At 57.2% G+C, this 17,539-nt stretch overlaps 8 protein-coding genes across 8 annotated transcripts; 4 read left to right on the forward strand and 4 right to left on the reverse strand.

The window, feature by feature from the left end:
• Window positions 1-912: 912 nt before the first annotated feature.
• On the reverse strand, window positions 913-3,127 carry IWZ02DRAFT_144773 (cytochrome P450 52A12). The gene is made up of 2 exons (XM_066761818.1): window positions 2,569-3,127; window positions 913-2,506 (listed from the first exon to the last, which is right to left on the reverse strand). The coding sequence occupies exons 1-2, from the start codon at window positions 2,977-2,979 to the stop codon at window positions 1,316-1,318; spliced, it is 1,602 nt and encodes a 533-aa protein (XP_066626625.1). The 5' UTR covers window positions 2,980-3,127; the 3' UTR covers window positions 913-1,315.
• A 1,087-nt stretch (window positions 3,128-4,214) lies between these two features.
• On the reverse strand, window positions 4,215-5,373 carry IWZ02DRAFT_430426 (uncharacterized protein; the record flags this gene model as incomplete). Its single annotated transcript, XM_066766068.1, has 2 exons — window positions 4,215-4,551; window positions 4,610-5,373. The coding sequence occupies 2 exons, from the start codon at window positions 5,371-5,373 to the stop codon at window positions 4,215-4,217; spliced, it is 1,101 nt and encodes a 366-aa protein (XP_066626626.1).
• A 314-nt stretch (window positions 5,374-5,687) lies between these two features.
• Window positions 5,688-6,602, forward strand: IWZ02DRAFT_430427 (Hsp40 co-chaperone-like protein Jid1; the record flags this gene model as incomplete). The annotated part of the gene is made up of 1 exon (XM_066766069.1): window positions 5,688-6,602. The coding sequence occupies one exon, from the start codon at window positions 5,688-5,690 to the stop codon at window positions 6,600-6,602; it is 915 nt and encodes a 304-aa protein (XP_066626627.1).
• A 559-nt stretch (window positions 6,603-7,161) lies between these two features.
• On the forward strand, window positions 7,162-8,701 carry IWZ02DRAFT_370634 (chitinase-like protein; the record flags this gene model as incomplete). Its single annotated transcript, XM_066764514.1, has 4 exons — window positions 7,162-7,209; window positions 7,336-7,436; window positions 7,491-8,259; window positions 8,342-8,701. 4 exons carry the CDS (start codon window positions 7,162-7,164, stop codon window positions 8,699-8,701), a joined length of 1,278 nt encoding a protein of 425 aa, XP_066626628.1.
• Window positions 8,702-8,884: 183 nt separating this feature from the next.
• Window positions 8,885-9,914, reverse strand: IWZ02DRAFT_443427 (apolipo protein O-domain-containing protein). The gene is made up of 3 exons (XM_066767020.1): window positions 9,851-9,914; window positions 9,693-9,794; window positions 8,885-9,642 (listed from the first exon to the last, which is right to left on the reverse strand). The coding sequence occupies exons 1-3, from the start codon at window positions 9,875-9,877 to the stop codon at window positions 9,016-9,018; spliced, it is 756 nt and encodes a 251-aa protein (XP_066626629.1). The 5' UTR covers window positions 9,878-9,914; the 3' UTR covers window positions 8,885-9,015.
• A 110-nt stretch (window positions 9,915-10,024) lies between these two features.
• IWZ02DRAFT_443428 (uncharacterized protein) lies at window positions 10,025-12,832 on the forward strand. Its single transcript, XM_066767021.1, has one exon. The coding sequence runs from the start codon at window positions 10,097-10,099 to the stop codon at window positions 12,482-12,484; it is 2,388 nt and encodes a 795-aa protein (XP_066626630.1). The 5' UTR covers window positions 10,025-10,096; the 3' UTR covers window positions 12,485-12,832.
• A 116-nt stretch (window positions 12,833-12,948) lies between these two features.
• Window positions 12,949-14,422, reverse strand: IWZ02DRAFT_430431 (SPX domain-containing protein; the record flags this gene model as incomplete). Its single annotated transcript, XM_066766070.1, has 2 exons — window positions 12,949-13,391; window positions 13,480-14,422. 2 exons carry the CDS (start codon window positions 14,420-14,422, stop codon window positions 12,949-12,951), a joined length of 1,386 nt encoding a protein of 461 aa, XP_066626631.1.
• Window positions 14,423-14,652: 230 nt separating this feature from the next.
• IWZ02DRAFT_144913 (putative DnaJ like protein subfamily C member 21) lies at window positions 14,653-16,748 on the forward strand. Its single transcript, XM_066761819.1, has 2 exons — window positions 14,653-14,944; window positions 14,998-16,748. Exons 1-2 carry the CDS (start codon window positions 14,829-14,831, stop codon window positions 16,559-16,561), a joined length of 1,680 nt encoding a protein of 559 aa, XP_066626632.1. The 5' UTR covers window positions 14,653-14,828; the 3' UTR covers window positions 16,562-16,748.
• Window positions 16,749-17,539: the final 791 nt, after the last annotated feature.

Below are 17,539 nucleotides of genomic sequence, written 5' to 3' on the forward strand. Positions count from 1 at the left end.
TCGACAGAGCAACGATGCATTCGACGGGAATCCACCACCTTTTGACGGCGATCTCGACCTCGGCCTCGCAGACCGACCGCAAACAACCTAAGCTGCTCGTCGAATGGTACCCCAAAGCGGTAGGTAGCGTTCGGCCCTGATGTCACGATTTTTTTTTTTTTTCCTTTTTTTTTTCGGCTCAGCTCCAGCTGCCTCTCTCCCTGCCGTCCTGTCAAGAGCTGTAGCTGGAGGAAAGCCGAGGGCTGACCGACCGACTCCAATGCACCTCGCATTCCCCTTCCAGAATCCACTCCTAGGGCAGCGCGCAAAAAGGAATGAATATATGCACCATCATGTCCGTCCGTCCATCTGTCGGTCAACCACCGCCGCACCACAAAAGAAAAAAAAAAAAAAAAGAAACCACCAAAGTCATCTCCCGCACGGCCTTCCCCCATAAAGTTGAATATGCAGACAAGGAAGCGCACGCTGGACCCTTGCAGATCAGAGGTCGGATCCTCCATCGCACCCATCCATCGTCTCGGGCCGTTTCGTCTCGCTTCGCTGGCTGGCTTCTCCGGACTGACTTTCTCCAGGTGTGCTCGGGCCGGTTGGCTGTGTGTGTGGGGGGTGCTTCCTTACTCCATCGCTATCGGAGGATTAAATGCTCTACAAGAATATGTGAGCTTCAACTCCTTCATGGATGAGAATTTGGACAGTCAGTTAGCCGATCCCGCCATCTTCAGCCACGATGATATCCACGTCGTCTCCCCATGACCTGCGCAGATGAAGGAAAACTCAGCCAGCCAGCCCGCCACTCGAATTCTTGCTTGGTAAGAGCATTTAGGGACGGACGGAGAAATTCGTTGCGAGCAAGCGTAGATGAAGACCTGGATTTGAGGTGCCGTGCTGATCTAAGCTGACCTGATCTGAGCTGAGCTACACAAGAAGAGACGCGACGAACAGAAGCGATGCAATAGGAGGAAGAGCGAGGAGCTACCTATGAGGCGAACTGACTGCATGCATGCCGTGCTACCTTGCCACCCACCAGGTCCCGCCGAACCCACGAGGCCCACACACTATGCGAATGCGACGGAGATGCTGAGAAGCGAGGAGAAGAATTGTGGGTGCATGCTTTGAAGACGAAGAAGAAGAAGATGAGCACACACCACGATGCACGCAAGCAAAACGCGAGTGAGCAAAAAAGGGAAATGCCCAGCAACGGGCGCGTCAGCAAGAGCGGAGAAAAGGGGAAAAGGCGAATTGCCCGCCGCCACGCCATGCACGCGCGCAAAACGACTCCACAACGACCTCCAGCCAGTCCAGCCAGTCCACTGCCTTACGCCCTGGCTGCCGCCCTCAGCCTGACCCTCACGCCATCGGCCGGCGCATCCGTCAACGTCAACCCATGCCTGACGGGCCTGCTGTCCACGCCCACGCCCTCGAGCGCATCGAACCGCTGCAGCAACCGCACAACGACGTAGCTCGATTCCGTCAGAGAAAACTGCTGGCCCAGGCAGATGCGCGGGCCGCCGTTGAAGGGCAAAAACTCCCACCCGGGCTTGCGGCCCTCCCAGCGCTCCGGCTTGAACTCGTCGGCGTCGGCCCCCCAGATGTCGGTGCGGTGGTGCATGACGTAGACGCTGTAGTTGACCTCGGTGCCGGCCGGCACGAAGATGGGCGACTCGCCCGTTGGCCCGCCGCCCCGCGGCAGCGTCGTGTCTTTGATGCTGCGTCGCGAGTTGAGTGGGACGACCGGGTACATGCGCAAGACTTCGTTGAGGACTGATTGTAGGTATTTGCAGCTCTTGAGCCGCGAAAATGTTATTTCCTTGGGGTCTTCGTAGGAGCCAAAGTCGTTGAGGATGGCTGAGCGCAGCTTGGTCCAGACGTCGGGGTGTTGAGCCAGCAGCCAGAAGGTCCAAGACAGCAGAGAGGCCGTCGTGTCGCGGCCGGCCAGAAGGATGTTGAGCAATTGGTCGCGGAGCAGCACGGGATCGCGCGTCTCATCCGCGAGAGCCTGCAGAAAGACGTACTTGTTCTTGCCGTGGGCATCCTTTGGAGGCGCTGAGCCCTTTTCGCGCGACAGGGCGAGTTGCACAAAGTAGTCGACAAAGGCGTGGACTTCGGAGCAATGCTGGCGGAAGGTCTTGGTGTGCATGAGCCAGTATTTGCTGTCGAGGCGGGCGGCTTGGGACAGGTACCACTGGGCTTTGTCAAAGGCATAGGCAAAGACCTTTTCGTCACGCTCGGGAGCTGTCGTCTTGGAAGCAGCGTGTCCGGGCAGGGCCAAAAGCTGACTATCAACGCTCTCCCCAAACAGGAACTCGGTTGCCGAGTCAAGCGTCAGACGAAAGAAGAGCGGCAAGACGTCGGTCAAGGAGGTCCAGCCATCCGGGTTCACGGGCAACGCCTTCATCATGTTCCGCATGTGAACCTCCTCCAAATCGAGATCGGACACTTGCTCGCGCGCGAACTGGGGGCGCAGCATGGCACGAGAGTATTCCCATTCCTTGCCATCCGATGCAAACTGATTGGTCATGAGCTCATGTACGCATACCAAAGTGGCGGGACGGCAGCTGGAAAACTCACAATGCCATGTCCCAGCAGCGGCTCAAAGTTGTCGATACGGCGGGGCCCGAGAGAAAAATCCTTGAACTTGGTGGCCAGTAAGGCTTGGATATTCTTGGGTTCGCTGGTGAAGATTACGGTGTCGCCGGGGACGTTAAGCCGCATGGCGCGCACAGGGTATCCTAGCTTCTTGCTCATGTCGTGGCATCGGTCAAGGACGAGCTGCGGAACCCTCTTGACCTTGTCCGCGCTCATCATGTCGTAGACGCTCCAAAAGCCAGTAATGTCCAGTGGATTGAAGAATGGAGGCTCTTTGCAGCCGAGCTGCCTCGCTTTGATGGCATTGCGGCCCTTTCGCAGAAAATGAAGGAGGAACTTGATGGCGACGAAAGCGGCAATGGCCCACAGGCCCAAGAATATGGTGGGCTGCATGGCGATCTCGTGGGCAGCAGGGACGAGGAATAAAGTGTAGGGCGGAGGTGTAGGTTGAGGAGTTTGTGCTGTTGAGCAAAAAGGTCAAATAAAATGCAAATGGGAAGGCGCAGACCGGCGGGACCCTTTGGCCGGGTCGAGTCTTGTAATCGCAAAGCGACGACTTCTTAAGGTTGCTGCCGAGCAAACACCACCACCACTTTATATACGTTTTGTCGAGCAAAGAGATGCCGTCGAGCCGTCTGACACGAATGACTTGGGTGCATCCCGGCTGCCATCACATGAAGCGGCATTGCGTCAACGTGGACGGGAGACTGGGTCTTTGCTCTGAAGCAGGAATCGGGCGCTCCGCCATGTCAGAAAACACCACTTGCAATTTGGTGCAAGGGTGCAGCTATTCGTCCAGTGACTGGCGGGCAGCACTTTGATATCGTTGTTGCCAAGTCGTAGCTGGTAGGCGAAGCTGCGGTCCACTGCGTCAGAGTGCCGGGTGGTGCGTAACAAGGTAGGTGGCCGCCCCCCCCCCCCCCCCCCCCCCCCCCCCCCCCCCCAACCACCTGATGTGCCGACCACCCCTGTGCCGTCCAGTTCCTCTTCCAGCTTGGAACGGAGGGAGCAGGCCATGCCCGAGGGACGTCACTTCAAAAGACCATCACCGCCTCAAGACAGTTTCGCGCCGGTCTATCGAATCTCCTACTACTGCACACTGCTGCTCCCCATCGCTAACCTGCCAGGGTGCTAATCAACTGAACCAGGCGACAGCACGGAAAAAAGCTTGCCGTAAACCGTTCAGCATTGGTAACGCGCAGTCGATAATAAATCGGACGCCCGAATCCTCGGAACCGGAGCATCTTTGGCAATTCCTGATCGCCGCAAGACGTAGTCAGGAGACGGGCTGTTGGGAGTCTGAGACCTTGGCATCTTTGAAGGCCTTCCTATGCCAATAATTCGTCCATTCAGAATTCTTCCCTTCAGAACTCGTCCGTCGAAGATTCGCCCGTTGAACATCTTTGCGATGAAATTCGCAATCGTCACCACCTCTTGCTTCTCAATGTGGGCCAATTTTCAAGGTCTCCCACTGTTGCTCCTATTTTTCATGTGCAACAGAGCTTCTCAGTGTATTGAAAAGCCGTCACTGGGCATGCCGTTGTTCGATTCCGGCTTCGCTGGACTTCCTTTTTGGAGATGGTGAAGGAACCAACCGGCGTCAACGTCAGGGTGTCTCGAGAGGTGGCTCAACCTCCCATTTGACCAAGAAAATCTCCAATGTTCTTCTCTTTGATGGCGCGGAGCTTCCTCTTTTTGATGGGAGGCTCATGGCTCGGTGCCGCATAGAACTCTTTGGACAGCGCATTCTTTGCCTTGACGTTACGCGCTAACCACAGATGCCCTTTCGCATTAAGCTCGACGGTGCTTTTGTCGTAGAGGAACAATTCAGGCGCTATGTTCATCTTGGACTCCGCCGGACTGGCCAAAGGATTTGACGAAAACGATTGCCCGTAGTAGAGATCGAGGAGAAACGGGATTTGTGCTGAAAACCACATCTGCTCGATTCCATCCTTGGCTTTGTCGCTGCCCTGGCCATTAGCTCATGGCTCATGTAATTCCTACTCCCATGGGAACCACTCACTCTGCGATAAGTTCTAACCAATCGCCGTTGGACACCAAGTCTTCAACGGTGATGTTGCAGTCCATAAAGTGACAAAATTTGAGGGCAGGGAAAGATGCGAGAAAGAGTAGAGAGTCATTTGTGAGGAATTTGCTGTCATGGATGTGGAGCACACGCAATTTGGAAAATGCGCCCTCTTCTCTCGCGGCGAAACTCCATGCCTTGATTACTCGGTCATCGATCTCAGCAAAGTATCTAGGCTCCTTTTGATGGCCTCGAAGTTCACGCGATTTGTTGTAAACAAGTAGGCTCGCCAAGTTCGTAACATTTTTAATCCTGTCCCATTCGCTCTCGGAAACCGCAAAATCTTCAAGGGCGAGATGAACTATCCATTCGAAATTGGGTGCCGTGGCCTTCTTGAAAGTAAAGTCGAGCGCCGTTGCCGTCATAAATCTGTCGATCAACGTCCTTTTGGGCTCGTGGAAAGTCTCTTGTTCTTGCGAGAAGGCCAGCACAAACATCTGCCATGTTCTGACAGAGTCAAGTCGCATTCGCCGCACCTCGTCCCAGAGAAGTCTCCTCATTGGCCAAGGCAAGCATGACAGGTGATTGTGGTCAAGAGAGTCGAGATTTCGAAGAATACATCGCACGGCGGTATCTTCTAGCGGAGCAGCCCCCGTAGCACTCTTGTATTGCTCGACATCTCTGAGGCTTCCAGTGGTGGCTTTGTACCAGCGCAATACTCTTTGCCTTGAGTTGAGGCTCTTCATGTTAGGCGGCGCCATTGGATGCCGCAGCTTGGAGGCGCTGATACGGCTGTTGAACAATGTAATAATGTAAGCATGAATGAGAAAAGCGTCCTGGTGGGTGTCCAGGTGGACGCGTTGGTGATAGGCGCGGGGATCTGCCTCAAAAGTGCTCGCAGTGCGGCCACGACTTTGTGCCCGCAGTCAATGGTCAACGTCCGGAATCCCGATCGCAGGCTGCATGTGCCCTCCGCATCATCTTCCACTGCGCGCCACACCTCCCCTCTCCTCCACTGCCCTTTCTCTCAAAAATACATGGCGAGCCATGTGCTCTGAAGGCGTGGCATGCGAAGATGCTCCTCAAAAAGCCCACCGTCCTCCTCTGTTCCTACACCTGCCTAAATTCCTTTCCCGTTAATCCGCAAATATCGAGTACGTCATCTACACCGAACCGACGTCAACCCCGACCACAACCCTCTAGGGCACGCGCCTATGCCGACATTGCTGCGGACCATGGCGCCTCTGCCAAAGGCCACGAAGCATTTCCGTGGCCCAAGAAGTTAGACGGGGCACGAGACCCGACACCCTACGAAATTCTCGATCTCAAAAAGGGTGCACCCTACCGCAAGCGCCGGTTCTTTGAACTTGTAAAGATATACCACCCAGATCGGCCGATGCCATTGCATGTTTCCCCGGAAGTCTGTCCCGAGGCCATTCGACTCGAGCGGTACCGATTGGTAGTCGCAGCACACGACATCCTGTCAGACCCGGTCAAGCGCAGCGCGTATGACCGATTCGGCGCGGGATGGGGAGCAATGAGGTCCATAACGGTACCGGACTACGACAGGCCGCAGTGGAAACCCGGACAAGATCCCTCGGCGAATGCGACGTGGGAAGACTGGGAGCGGTGGTATCATCGCGACGAGAAGAGCGGCCAGCATCCTCTCTTCGTTTCCAACGGCGCATTCGTTGCATTCATCGTCATGTTTGCCGCTCTGGGTGGCATCGCGCAGGTCACGCGAGCCGGAAACTTTGGACATACCTTGGTGGAGCGGAGGGAAATGGTCCATTCGCAGACGAGCAAGGACCTGAAGCGAGTAAAGCAAGGCGCCAGCATGGGTGACCGTGGAGCTCAAGTACAATCATTCCTTCGGCATCGAGACGCGGAAACGCGAACAGAAGAGTCGTATAGAAGACTTTTGCCGAACCCAGAAGTCTGTTCAAGCGACATGGTACAAGGAAGAGACGTGGGTGGCACCCGTCCCTAGATGATATACTGTCAAGACTTGATTTTTCCTTTTTGAGCATGGCACGCGGCGTTTGGAGCACCAATTGGGATGACCGTAAGAAGTGGCGCAACGTACGCGTCAACGTGTGGTGTGCAGGCAACCTACTGGGTGGGCGGCTGATTGATTTACTGTGGACTACCGGATCGGGCGCTTTCTGCACAAATGATATACACACATATACACCTTGTATTACGTCGGGGTCATTCTCGAAGGGTTGCATGCAGTACAGCCTCCTCGTGTCCTCACCTCATTCTTACACTGCCCTGACCTCCGGCTCGAGCTCGAGCTCGACTCGGGATCCGCTAAAGTGGCGCAGGCCCTCTACTTCCCTGTTTCAACCAATGCTGCGCCACAGTTTTGACTCCAGACCATGTCACCGCCATCAGCTCGACGACCGCTCATCGTGCTGGCCGCCCTTGTACTTGTTCTCTCCATATATCTAGCCTCTGCCAATCTCTCATTGTCACGCCAACTCCAACAGGTCTCATTTTCTCTTCTCCTGCTTCGATACTCGACTCCTACGCAATCTCAAACAGCAATGGGTGGCGGACACGGATACCGAACTGTGGCGTATTTCGTCAACTGGGTATGTATCTTCTCCGCATACATACATACATACATACATACATACATACATACATACATACATACATACATACATACATACATACAATGCAGTGCTCTCCACCAGCCTTGTCCTGACCTTTGATAGGCAATCTACGGCCGCAACCACCAGCCTCAAGAGCTCCCCGCGGACAAGCTGACCCATGCCCTGTATGCCTTCGCCAACGTGCGACCGGACAGCGGTGAGGTGTAAGCAAACAACCCCTCCTCCGCGCCCCGCAACCGGTCTGACAGGCGACGCAGGTACATGACAGACTCGTGGTCAGACGTTGAGAAACACTACCCCACCGACTCCTGGAACGACGTCGGCAACAACGTCTACGGCTGCATCAAGCAGCTATTCCTGCACAAGAAGCGCCACCGCAACTTCAAGGTCCTGCTCTCCATCGGCGGCTGGACCTACTCGCCCAACTTCGCCGCGCCGGCCAGCACGCCCGCTGGCCGCCAGCGCTTCGCCCAATCCGCCGTCCAGCTGCTCAAAGACCTCGGTCTGGACGGGCTTGACGTCGACTGGGAGTACCCCCAAACCGACGAACAGGCACGTGACCTGGTACTGCTCCTCAAGGAGACGCGAGAGGAGCTGGACCGCTACGCCGACCACGTCCATCGGCTGCAGCAGCAGAGCGCGCAGCCGGGCCAGCAGTATGAGCGGCCGCACTTTTTGCTCACCATCGCGGCGCCGTGCGGACCGCAAAACTACCAGAAGCTGCACCTCGCCGACATGGACCGCTACCTTGACTTTATTAACCTGATGGCTTACGACTTTGCCGGCAGCTGGGACCCCGTCGCTGGCCACCAGGCGAATTTGTATCCATGCCACAATAACCCCAATTGCACCCCTTTCAACGGCGACCAGGCGGTCCGCTGGTACGTCGAGCACGGCGTCCCCAGCGAGAAGCTCATCTACGGCATGCCGCTGTACGGGCGCGCGTTTGGCAGCACCGACGGCCTAGGCCATCCGTCGACGCCCGTGGGCGAAGGCAGCTGGGAAAACGGCGTCTTCGACTACAAGGTGAGCCGCCCGCTTCTCCCCCCCTCCCCCCCCCCCCGTACACGCCCTCCACGAATCCATATTAACACATCGCCTCCTCCAGGCCCTCCCTCTTCCCGGCGCCGTCGAACACTACGACCACGACGCCATAGCCAGCTACTGCCACGACGCCTCGCGTCACCTCATCGTCTCCTACGACAACAAGCGCGCGGCCACCGACAAGATCAACTACATCGTTGGCCTGCGGCCGCACGACAATCCTGCCGCGCCGTCTGGCCCGCGCCTCGGTGGCGCCATGTGGTGGGAGTCGTCGGCTGACAAGCAAGGCGAAGAGAGCCTCATTAATCATGTCTCGACGACGCTGGGCGGCTATAATCAGGCCAAGTTTGAGCATCGACTCAATTGTTTGGTGTATCCCGAGAGTAAGTATGATAATTTGAGGGCGGGGTTTCCGGGGGAGTAGAAGATTTGCGGGTGGAATGAATGGGTGGACTGTTCATGAAGAGATGAAATGAGGCATTTTTCGTTTTGGAGAATTTGTAATGTTGTTGGATTTGAAAAGTCTTTGCAAATGCTGTGCTCCTTCTTCACCTTTCGTGTAGGTCCGAAACTTGAAATCGAGACGACACCACTGGTAATCTGGAATGAATATTTACGAACTCTGCTGCTGTTGTACACATACATGGGCACCGCTTCCGATGCCTCTACGCCGGACGCTGAACTCGCCAGGAATCTATTGCGAAAAAATGCTTTTCTTTACAACCACATCCCCCTTCCCTATTTGCCCTTCTTGACCCAGTCCTCGACCGTTTCCCTGGCGTTGCCAATCTTCTCCTCTAACATGGCGACGCTCATTTTGCTGTGGGCCTTGCCGGTCTCGACGAACCTCGTGACGCGTTCCTTGATGCGGATGTGGTTCTCGGCCAGGGCGGGGTAGCGCTCCTCGTAGGTCCAAATCAAGTTGCCAACGTTGCGGGTGGTGAGGGGGAGCAGGGCGTACGAGGCGGCGACGCCGACGGCGACGGGGACGGACGCGCGCAGCAGGATGTTGCGGTTGCGGGCAACGATGCTGCCGGCCATGGCCGACACGAGGACGTACAGGGCGCCGGGCATGACGCGCTCGCCGCTCTCCTTGGGCGGCGCCAGCGACGCGATGGTGCTGGTGAAGCTGTTTTCGAGCCGCAGCGCCTCGGTCAGCCCGCTGTTGACCTTGTCCTCGGCCGCCGCGGCGTAGCCATGCAGGAACAGGCGCCCGCGGCCTATTTGTGCAGTCAGGCGTTCGGTCGGCGTGGGAGAGTAGGGCTTTTGTCCAGATGCCGGTTGCGTCTTGATGGGTTGATGCGTGGGCTCGTCCTTGGGCGGCGCCGGCGCGGCATAGTCGTCGTAGATGGGCTTGCGGAGCGCCTGCGGCCTGGTTTAGAGCCTGTCCTCAGTCCATATGGGGCTTTACGCACCGCTTCCAACGGGTTCTCCGGGCTCTCAGCATGCACGTAGCGAGCGGAGGATAGGGCGAGACCGGCCGCAAGAATTGCGGACGTCGCCGGCACAACGGCGCGCTGGACAAGGGTGAGCGGGATGCCAATGGCACATGCGAGCTGGGGAAGAAGCTCACCTGCCGGAGGAGCGGTCTAAAGGCCATGACGGGGGACAAGGGCGGGTCAATGGGTGTGTCGACGTGGTGTTGAAAGATCGAAGTTGGTTGCGTCGGTCCCCCGGGCACGGCAGGGCAGCCCGGCCGGGACCCGCACGCGGCACCGCGCCAAGCTCGTCTGCCGTCATTCGTTAACAACACCACCCAGGCACTATCGCAAACTCTCCTCCCTCGGGCTCCTCGCCATCCCCCGTACTCTTGTTCGAAATGCTGAGGCGCTCCGCCAGACAGACGTGGACCTGCTCCACATGTCTGCGCCTCCAGCAGCAGCAGCGCCAGCAGTGGCGGCTCAAGTCAACCTTTGCTACTGCTGCCGCTGCCGCCGTCAACAGCCACTCGAGTCCTGCCTCGCATGCAGCGCCCGCCACGACGCACGATGACCGCGTGCTGCGCCAAATCTTCGACTCGCCCAAGTTCTGGCGCGAGTTCTCGGACCGCACACGTCACCAGGTCGCGGGCAAGTCGGCCGGCCTGTTCCAAAACCGCTACCTGACCAGGCCCGAGGGCTTCCACCAGTTTGCCGAGGTCACGCTGCAGAAATGCATGAAGATTGTCGACAAAGTCCTGCACGCGCAGACAGTACCCGAGTACAAGTCCATCGCCCGCGACCTGGACAGGTTGAGCGACCTCTTGTGTCGCGTGATCGACCTGACAGACTTTGTCCGCTCGACGCATCCGGATCCCCGGATACAAATGGCCGCATCCCAGGCCTACGCCATCATGTTTGAGTACATGAACCGCCTCAACACGACCACGGCGCTGAACGACCAGCTCAAGGTCGCCGCGGCTACGCCCGAGGTCTGGGACTCGTGGTCCGCTGAGGAGCAAATGGTGGCGACCATTCTGATGAAGGACTTTTCCAAGTCGGCCATTGACTTGCCCGACGAAGAACGCCAGCGCTTCGTGACGCTGTCGAATGACATTGCCAACACGGGTACCGACTTTGTGGACAAGATGGCCCCGGAGACGCCCTACTTACGGTTCGATAGCAGCCAGATGAAGGGCATGGATCCCATGTTGGCAAGGAACTTGACTAGGTTCGGCAAAGTCACCCTGCCTACGGTAGGCTCGCCTGCGTTGATGGCTTTGCGGACCGTCGAGGACCCTGATGTCAGAAGAGAAATTTACATGGCAAACCGCACGGCGTCTAGATCCAACATTAACAGGCTCGAGACGTTGCTCAAAAAGAGGGCGGAGCTCGCAAAGCTCTCTGGTTATGATAATTGGTCGCAAATGGCTCTCACTGACAAGATGGCTCGCACTCCAGAGGCAGTGAACCAATTCCTTCAAGCTTTGGTCGAGGACAACCATATCCAAGTTAACCAGGAACTTCAGGAGCTTCTTGAATTGAAGAAGTCAGATGCGCGTAAAGGCAACTTTCCTGACCGGCTCACTGCGTGGGATAGGGATTACTACACGACCAAGCTTCTGTCTTCTCTCCGTACCCGCATCCGTTCTCCTGATTTTCTCTCATCCTACTTTTCTCTCGGCACTGTAATGCAGGGCTTGTCTCGTCTCTTCTCTCGTCTGTATGGAATCCGTCTTGTACCCCATGAAACTCTACCAGGAGAGACGTGGAACCCTGATGTCCGCCGCCTGGACGTTATTGATGAGAACGACGGCCATATTGCCGTAGTCTACTGCGACCTCTTCTCGCGGCCTGGCAAGAATCCCAATCCAGCACACTTTACACTACGCTGCAGCCGTCTTATTTCGGGTGACGAAATTGCGGAAGCATCCAGCACCACGCATCCTTTTTCGTCCCCTGTCGAGGCCGCCACAGATGGCATGGCGTCTTCGCCCAACCCAGCAGACTCGACTGGCCAGTCCGTCTACCAGCTGCCGACCATCGCCCTCATCTGCGACTTTGACACCGTGGGCCAGTCGCCCCTCTCGGCGCGGCCAACGCTCCTATCTTTTCGCGAAGTGCAAACTCTCTTCCATGAAATGGGCCACGCCATCCACTCCATCTGCGGCCGCACGACGCTGCAAAACGTAGCTGGGACGCGCTGCGCGACCGACTTTGCCGAGTTACCTTCAGTCCTCATGGAGCACTTTGCCGCCGCGCCACAAGTGCTGTCGCTCTTCGCACGGCACTTTGACACGGACTCGCCGCTACCCTACCACCTCGTCCAAGAGCGCGTCGACGTTGACCGGCGCATGGCTGGCGCGGAAATCGAAGCGCAGATTCTGCTCGCCATGCTCGATCAAGCATACCACTCATCGCTCCCGCTCGACGCGTCGTTCGACTCGACGCGCACCTACCACGACATCTACAACGCGCACTCGACCATCCCGGAGCCGGCCGGCACCGCGTGGCAGGGCTTCTTTGGGCACCTGTTCGGCTACGGCGCCACGTACTACAGCTACCTGTTCGACCGCGCCATCGCGGGCAAAGTATGGCGCGACGTGTTCAAGGCCGGCGAGCGCAGCGTCGATCGCGAGGCGGGCGCGCGCTACAGAGATGAGGTGCTCAAGTGGGGTGGCGGCCGCGATGGCTGGCGCTGTGTCGCGGGTGTCCTGGGACAGGACGAGTTGGCCGAGGGCGGCACTGAGGCCATGAAGGAGGTCGGTAGGTGGGGCGTTAGGCAGTAAGCTGGCGGTTGTGTGTTGCGCTATTTGATCTTTTGGTGCGTTTTGTGCATTTTGTACAGCAGACAGACACTGAGGTATTGATGGGTGGTCTCTTTTGATGAACGACAGCGGACCTGGAGGGGTGTTTTGGCCGGGGATGCGTATGGCGGCCGGTGTGCGGTGTCTTTTGGATCGATCCATCACTTTGATCATTTTTCGGGCGGCGGGGCAGCAAGGAAGGCGAGAGCGCTTTGGAAAATTCGTTAGATTGGACTGGTTGGCGGGATGAATGGGTTAATTGGCTTCATGGTCGTCTCATGCCACGGATGCAGAGACTGCGGAAAACGTGCATAGAAGCGGTATCTAGAAATTTGCAAAAGTTGAAATGCCATTCATTGATTCGGCGGGAGGGTATCAATCGCCTCTATCTGTCCATAAGCAAAGCACCATTGCTCATTCCTGTCTCCCCTACCACCTCACTCCGCTCACATAACGACGCACCGCGTCCCAGCAAACGCCTCCCCATACTGATCCACGCCCGCCGCAACCTCGTTCTCCCTCTGCTTCGCCCGCACCTCGTCAGGAAAATACCTTTGCAAAAACCGCGCGAGCGCCGGATCCAGATTCTTGCTGTCGGCCTCCATGACGACGTCGCTGCGGCACAGCGGGCAGTGGTCCTGGCGCGCGCGCTGCAGCACGACAAGGCAGCGGATGCAAAAGATGTGATTACATCGTAGACGGATGGGCCGCCAGGAGATGCCGAAGCAGACGGGGCAGAGGTAGTCGTTGAGGGAGGGCACGAGCGGGAGGAGCGAGGTGCTGAGTTCGTGGCAGATTGCTTTGGCGGTGGAGGAGGGGAGCAGGGAGAGGGGGAGGAGGGCGGCGGGGAAGGAGACTTTGATGTTGAGGGCTGTGCGTTTGTCGAATTCTGCGGTGGGTTTCCTTAGCATGAGTGCGCGCGCGCGCGCGCGCGCGCGCGCGCGTGTGTGTGTGGAAGACGGCGGGAGTTAACTCACTCTTCAGAATCTTCTTCATGGCCAAGTCGTTAATTTCCTGAAACCGCATACTTTGCAGCATCTCGACGTTGAGCTGCAAAAAGCGCTCCAGCGCCACCGCGCTCTCCTTTTTCTTGAACCCCGTCGCCACCTCCTGGCGCCGCAGCTCGTCCGAGAACTTTTGCAGCAGCGCCTGCGCCATCGCCGCGTCGCGCTGCTGCCCGCGCTCCTGGTCGCCGTGCGCCGAGAAGAAGATGCTCGACTCGACGTACAGCTCGAAGACGCGCCGCCACTTGGTCAGGTCGACTTTGGACGCCGTGCGCCGGTCCGGCTCCGTCACTTTGGACACGATGGCGCCTAGCTCGCTCACTTGGGCGCTGAGCCGCGTCTCTTCTTGCGCCTGTAGAGCCGCGAGGCCGGAGAGTTCGGTGGCCAGGATGCTGAAGAATTCGGAGTCCGAGGTGAGCGGCAGCTCGACCATGCGGAAGGGTCGCAGAGATGTTGGACGCAGTGGGCTGTCTGGGGAAGGTGATCCTGCGCCGGACGAGCCTTGCTCGCTCGAAGAGTCGAGCTTGAGTTGTGAGATTCGCGGTTCGGATGGCGCTGGCTTGCTTAGAGATAGCTGCTGCAGATAATCGCGCGTTGTCGGCGAGAGATGGGCGTCCAGCGGTTCGCCCGTAGCCTCGTCGACCGCAATCAGCAGCTTGGGCTCGAACACGGCGGCTTGAGAGGCATCGGCGTCCGGGTTCAGCAGCAGGTATTGGGCGTGTCTTTCGTCCCTCTCTTGCTCGGCGGTGCGCAGCGCCTGGCCCAACGTCTCAACGTCGAGGCCTAGCCGGTCCAGCTCCCGCTCGACTTTTTTGATGCATTTTTTCAGCTGCCGATAGGATATGGCGGCGCCGATCCATTCGGGTGGATAGCCGTCACTTTGCAAGCGCTCGTGGAAGGCGTGGGCAAACTTCATCGAAGCGGATGGGTCCTCGGTGGTGTGGTTGATGTCGTCGACGAGGTGCCGCGCAAAGGCTGGGGCTTGGGCTTGACCCGCACAATGGCAAGGCTCATGGTGAATGAGTAGAAAGAGTTGAGATCGGGCAGAGGCGCGAAAAAAAATGCAGTCGACAAGGGGCGCCTTCGGAGGGACATGGAGCGCTTGGCTGCGTGCAATGACGATTGGTCGGGTTGAGGATGACGGATTGTGGCTCCGCCACATGACTCGAATTTTGTAGTCATGGCTGTTCATTCTAGCTCATCCATGTCTAAAACAACGCGCTTCTTTTCCGTCCCGCCTACAAACTCGCGCCTGGCCTTGACGAGGTTTTCTCTGTGTGGCAAGACTTCTCGCACGTTTCCCGACCTAGAGATCCCTCGTCATGGGTGCAGGCCAGAGCTCCGCAGGTGGCGGCGCGTCCTCGCAGACGACCGACGCTGTCGTCAAGACTAGCTACTACGAGCTGTTGGGCATAGAACGACAGGCAACAGATGACGAGTACGCATTATCTATGCGCCCCCAGCCCTCCATTGCTAACAATGGCTCTCTAGAATCCGCAAAGCCTATCGTCGCAAAGCCCTCGAGCTACACCCAGATCGAAACTATGGACGCGAAGAATGGGCCACGGAGCTCTTTGCCGAAATCCAATCCGCCTACCAAGTCCTCTCAGACCCGCAAGAGCGCGCATGGTACGACTCACACGAATCGGCCATTCTGCGCGGCGCGGACCCGGCAGACGAGCACTTCGAGCACGATGTCAAGGTCACGACGGCCGACGACATCGCGCGCATGATGAAGAAGTTCAACAGCCGCGTCGAGTACTCGGACGAGCCGACGGGCTTCTTTGGATACCTGCGGGGTGTTTTTGAGACGCTGGCGAAGGAGGAGCGCGTTGCAGCGAGTTGGGATGGGCTGGAAGTGGTCGATTATCCTGGTTTCGGTGGCGAGCACGACGAGTACGACGATGTGGTCAAGAATTTCTACTCGGTATGGGGCGCCTTTTCCACGAGAAAGTCCTTTGCATGGATGGACAAGTATCGGTACTCTGATGCACCAGACCGACGGACAAGGAGGTTTTTGGAAAAAGAAAATGCGCGGTTCCGTGAGGAGGGCATAAGAGATTTCAACGATGCGGTTCGGCAGTTGGTTGCATTTGTGCGGAAACGCGATCCTCGCTATCTGCCGAATACACAGACGGAGACGGAGCGGCAACAGATGCTGCGGGACATGCGTGCGGCTCAAGCGGCGCGTGCAAGAGCTGCTCACGAAGCCAAGATGAACGAGGAAGTGCCTGAGTGGACGAAAGTGCGGGAACCGGAAGAGCTGGACGAGGAGGAAGAAGAAGAAGTTGAGGAGCAGCACTTTGAGTGCGTGGCCTGCAACAAGACTTTTAAGAGTGAGAAGCAGTGGGAGGCACACGAGAAGAGCAAGAAGCATCAAAAAGCGGTGTATGCTTTGCAAAAGAAGATGAGAAAAGAGAACAAGAATCTCCATCTCGACGAAGAGATCCCGAGCAGCGGCGTGGCGACTCCGGACGACGCAGAGGAGGATTGGCCGGAAGAGCCTGTCGATGATGCGGTCGAGGAGACTGCCGACGCAATCCAAAGTACCACTCTCGAAGACGACAACCTCTCAGATGCCGACGACGACGTAGTAGACACAAAACAGCCCGCAAATGGATCTTCCCAACCACCACCAACAGATCCTCATGACGACGCTTCAGACTCCGACAAATCCTCCTCCAACTCCGACTACGTTCCCCGCTCCAAACTCGAATCGCGCCTTGCCGGCTCTTCCTTAGACACCTCGCTTCAAGACTCTCCAACCCCCCAACAATCCGCCGAGGTCAACGAAGAAGACGACGATGAGACCAACAAGCCCGCCTCTAAACAACCGCAAGCCAAAATGGGCAAGGCGGCGCAGAAGCGCGCCAAAAAGGCGGCCAAGATGGCCGAAGCCGAGGCTGAGGAACTCAAGCACAAGTGCGCCGTTTGTAATGAGGCGTTCTCGTCAAAAACGCAGCTTTTCCGGCATGTCCGCGATGAAGGACATGCGGCACCAGTACCGCAGGTCGGCAGGGGCGCTGGGGGTAGTAAAAAGAAGGGAAAGAGGTGAGCTGTGTCTGTTCAGGCATTCAAAAAATTCATAGATGGAGAAACAAGAAGATTACCGTATTATCCGCAGGGGAGGGATTGACGACAATACCGAAAATCGCATCAATGTCCTTCGAGGCCGCAACTGCGACTCGCAGACACACCCAAAATGATCCGCAAGCTTGAATGCTCCATCCTTAGTTTTGATATCCGCAGACGTGACATGGCTTGAAGATAGGTAGATCTGAGAGTTTGTCAATGATGCAGTTGATGAGACCGCCGAAGCGACTGAAAACATCCGCACCGCGCCTGTAGACAACAAACGCGAGGACGTTATCATTGGCGAGCCCGGGACGTCACACCGTCAGCACGCGGGCGGATCGTTCCAAGTTGAGTCATCTCGGGAGCTCGGGTTGCGCTCTGTTGCTCGGATAGCCAGCACCATCTACGTATAAAGCGACAAGCTCCAGAATCCGGCCTCGTGCTGTCTCGACCTCGCATTGCCTCTCGGTTTCTCCCACCAAGGTCCGAGCAAGGCCAAGGACTACGCATATCAACGCCAACACAGACTCCGAATTCGCCTTCACCCAGCAGCAGCCGCAGCAATGACACCACATGGGCAAACCAGCGTAGAAGCGCGAAAAGAAGGCCGACAAATCGGCCAAAGACAAGGCTGAGGCCTAGCAACTCAAGGATTCAAGGATAAGTGTGCTGTGTCCGGCGAAGCGTTTTCACTGAAGTTGCAGCTGTTGACGCATTTGCGGAATGAGCGGCAAGATTTGCCTGTCCCACTCGTCGTGAGGGGCGCGGGTAGATATCATGATGGGCAAGAAGGGGATGAAGGTGAAGAGATGAGGACTACTGCTTCGTGGATGCTTCTTGAGTCCAGCGCCGAAAGGTGCAGTTTCTTTTGACGCACACTTCGAGAGGGGGTGGTGTCACATGAAGTGGGGAAGTCTCCCATGTTTTCTCTTGCTTGGTTTTCGTGGGCGCGTCGTCC

This window comes from Phyllosticta citriasiana, assembly GCF_038021145.1.
Source record: "Phyllosticta citriasiana strain CBS 120426 chromosome Unknown IWZ02scaffold_2, whole genome shotgun sequence".
Classification (NCBI taxonomy): Eukaryota; Fungi; Ascomycota; class Dothideomycetes; order Botryosphaeriales; family Phyllostictaceae; genus Phyllosticta; species Phyllosticta citriasiana.

Bases quoted from the DNA above. Each gene is read 5' to 3' on its own strand.
- IWZ02DRAFT_144773 (XM_066761818.1), bottom strand. From the start codon at position 2,979: ATGCAGCCCACCATATTCTTGGGCCTGTGGGCCATTGCCGCTTTCGTC. The intron at 2,507-2,568 runs GTGAGTTTTCCA...ATGACCAATCAG, and splicing joins CGCTGCTGGGACATGGCATT to TTTGCATCGGATGGCAAGGA.
- IWZ02DRAFT_443427 (XM_066767020.1), bottom strand. From the start codon at position 9,877: ATGGCCTTTAGACCGCTCCTCCGGCAG. The intron at 9,795-9,850 runs GTGAGCTTCTTC...ACCCTTGTCCAG, and splicing joins TTAGACCGCTCCTCCGGCAG to CGCGCCGTTGTGCCGGCGAC. The intron at 9,643-9,692 runs GTGCGTAAAGCC...ACCAGGCCGCAG, and splicing joins CGGAGAACCCGTTGGAAGCG to GCGCTCCGCAAGCCCATCTA.
- IWZ02DRAFT_443428 (XM_066767021.1), top strand. From the start codon at position 10,097: ATGCTGAGGCGCTCCGCCAGACAGACGTGGACCTGCTCCACATGTCTG.
- IWZ02DRAFT_144913 (XM_066761819.1), top strand. From the start codon at position 14,829: ATGGGTGCAGGCCAGAGCTCCGCAGGTGGCGGCGCGTCCTCGCAGACG. The intron at 14,945-14,997 runs GTACGCATTATC...ATGGCTCTCTAG, and splicing joins CGACAGGCAACAGATGACGA to AATCCGCAAAGCCTATCGTC.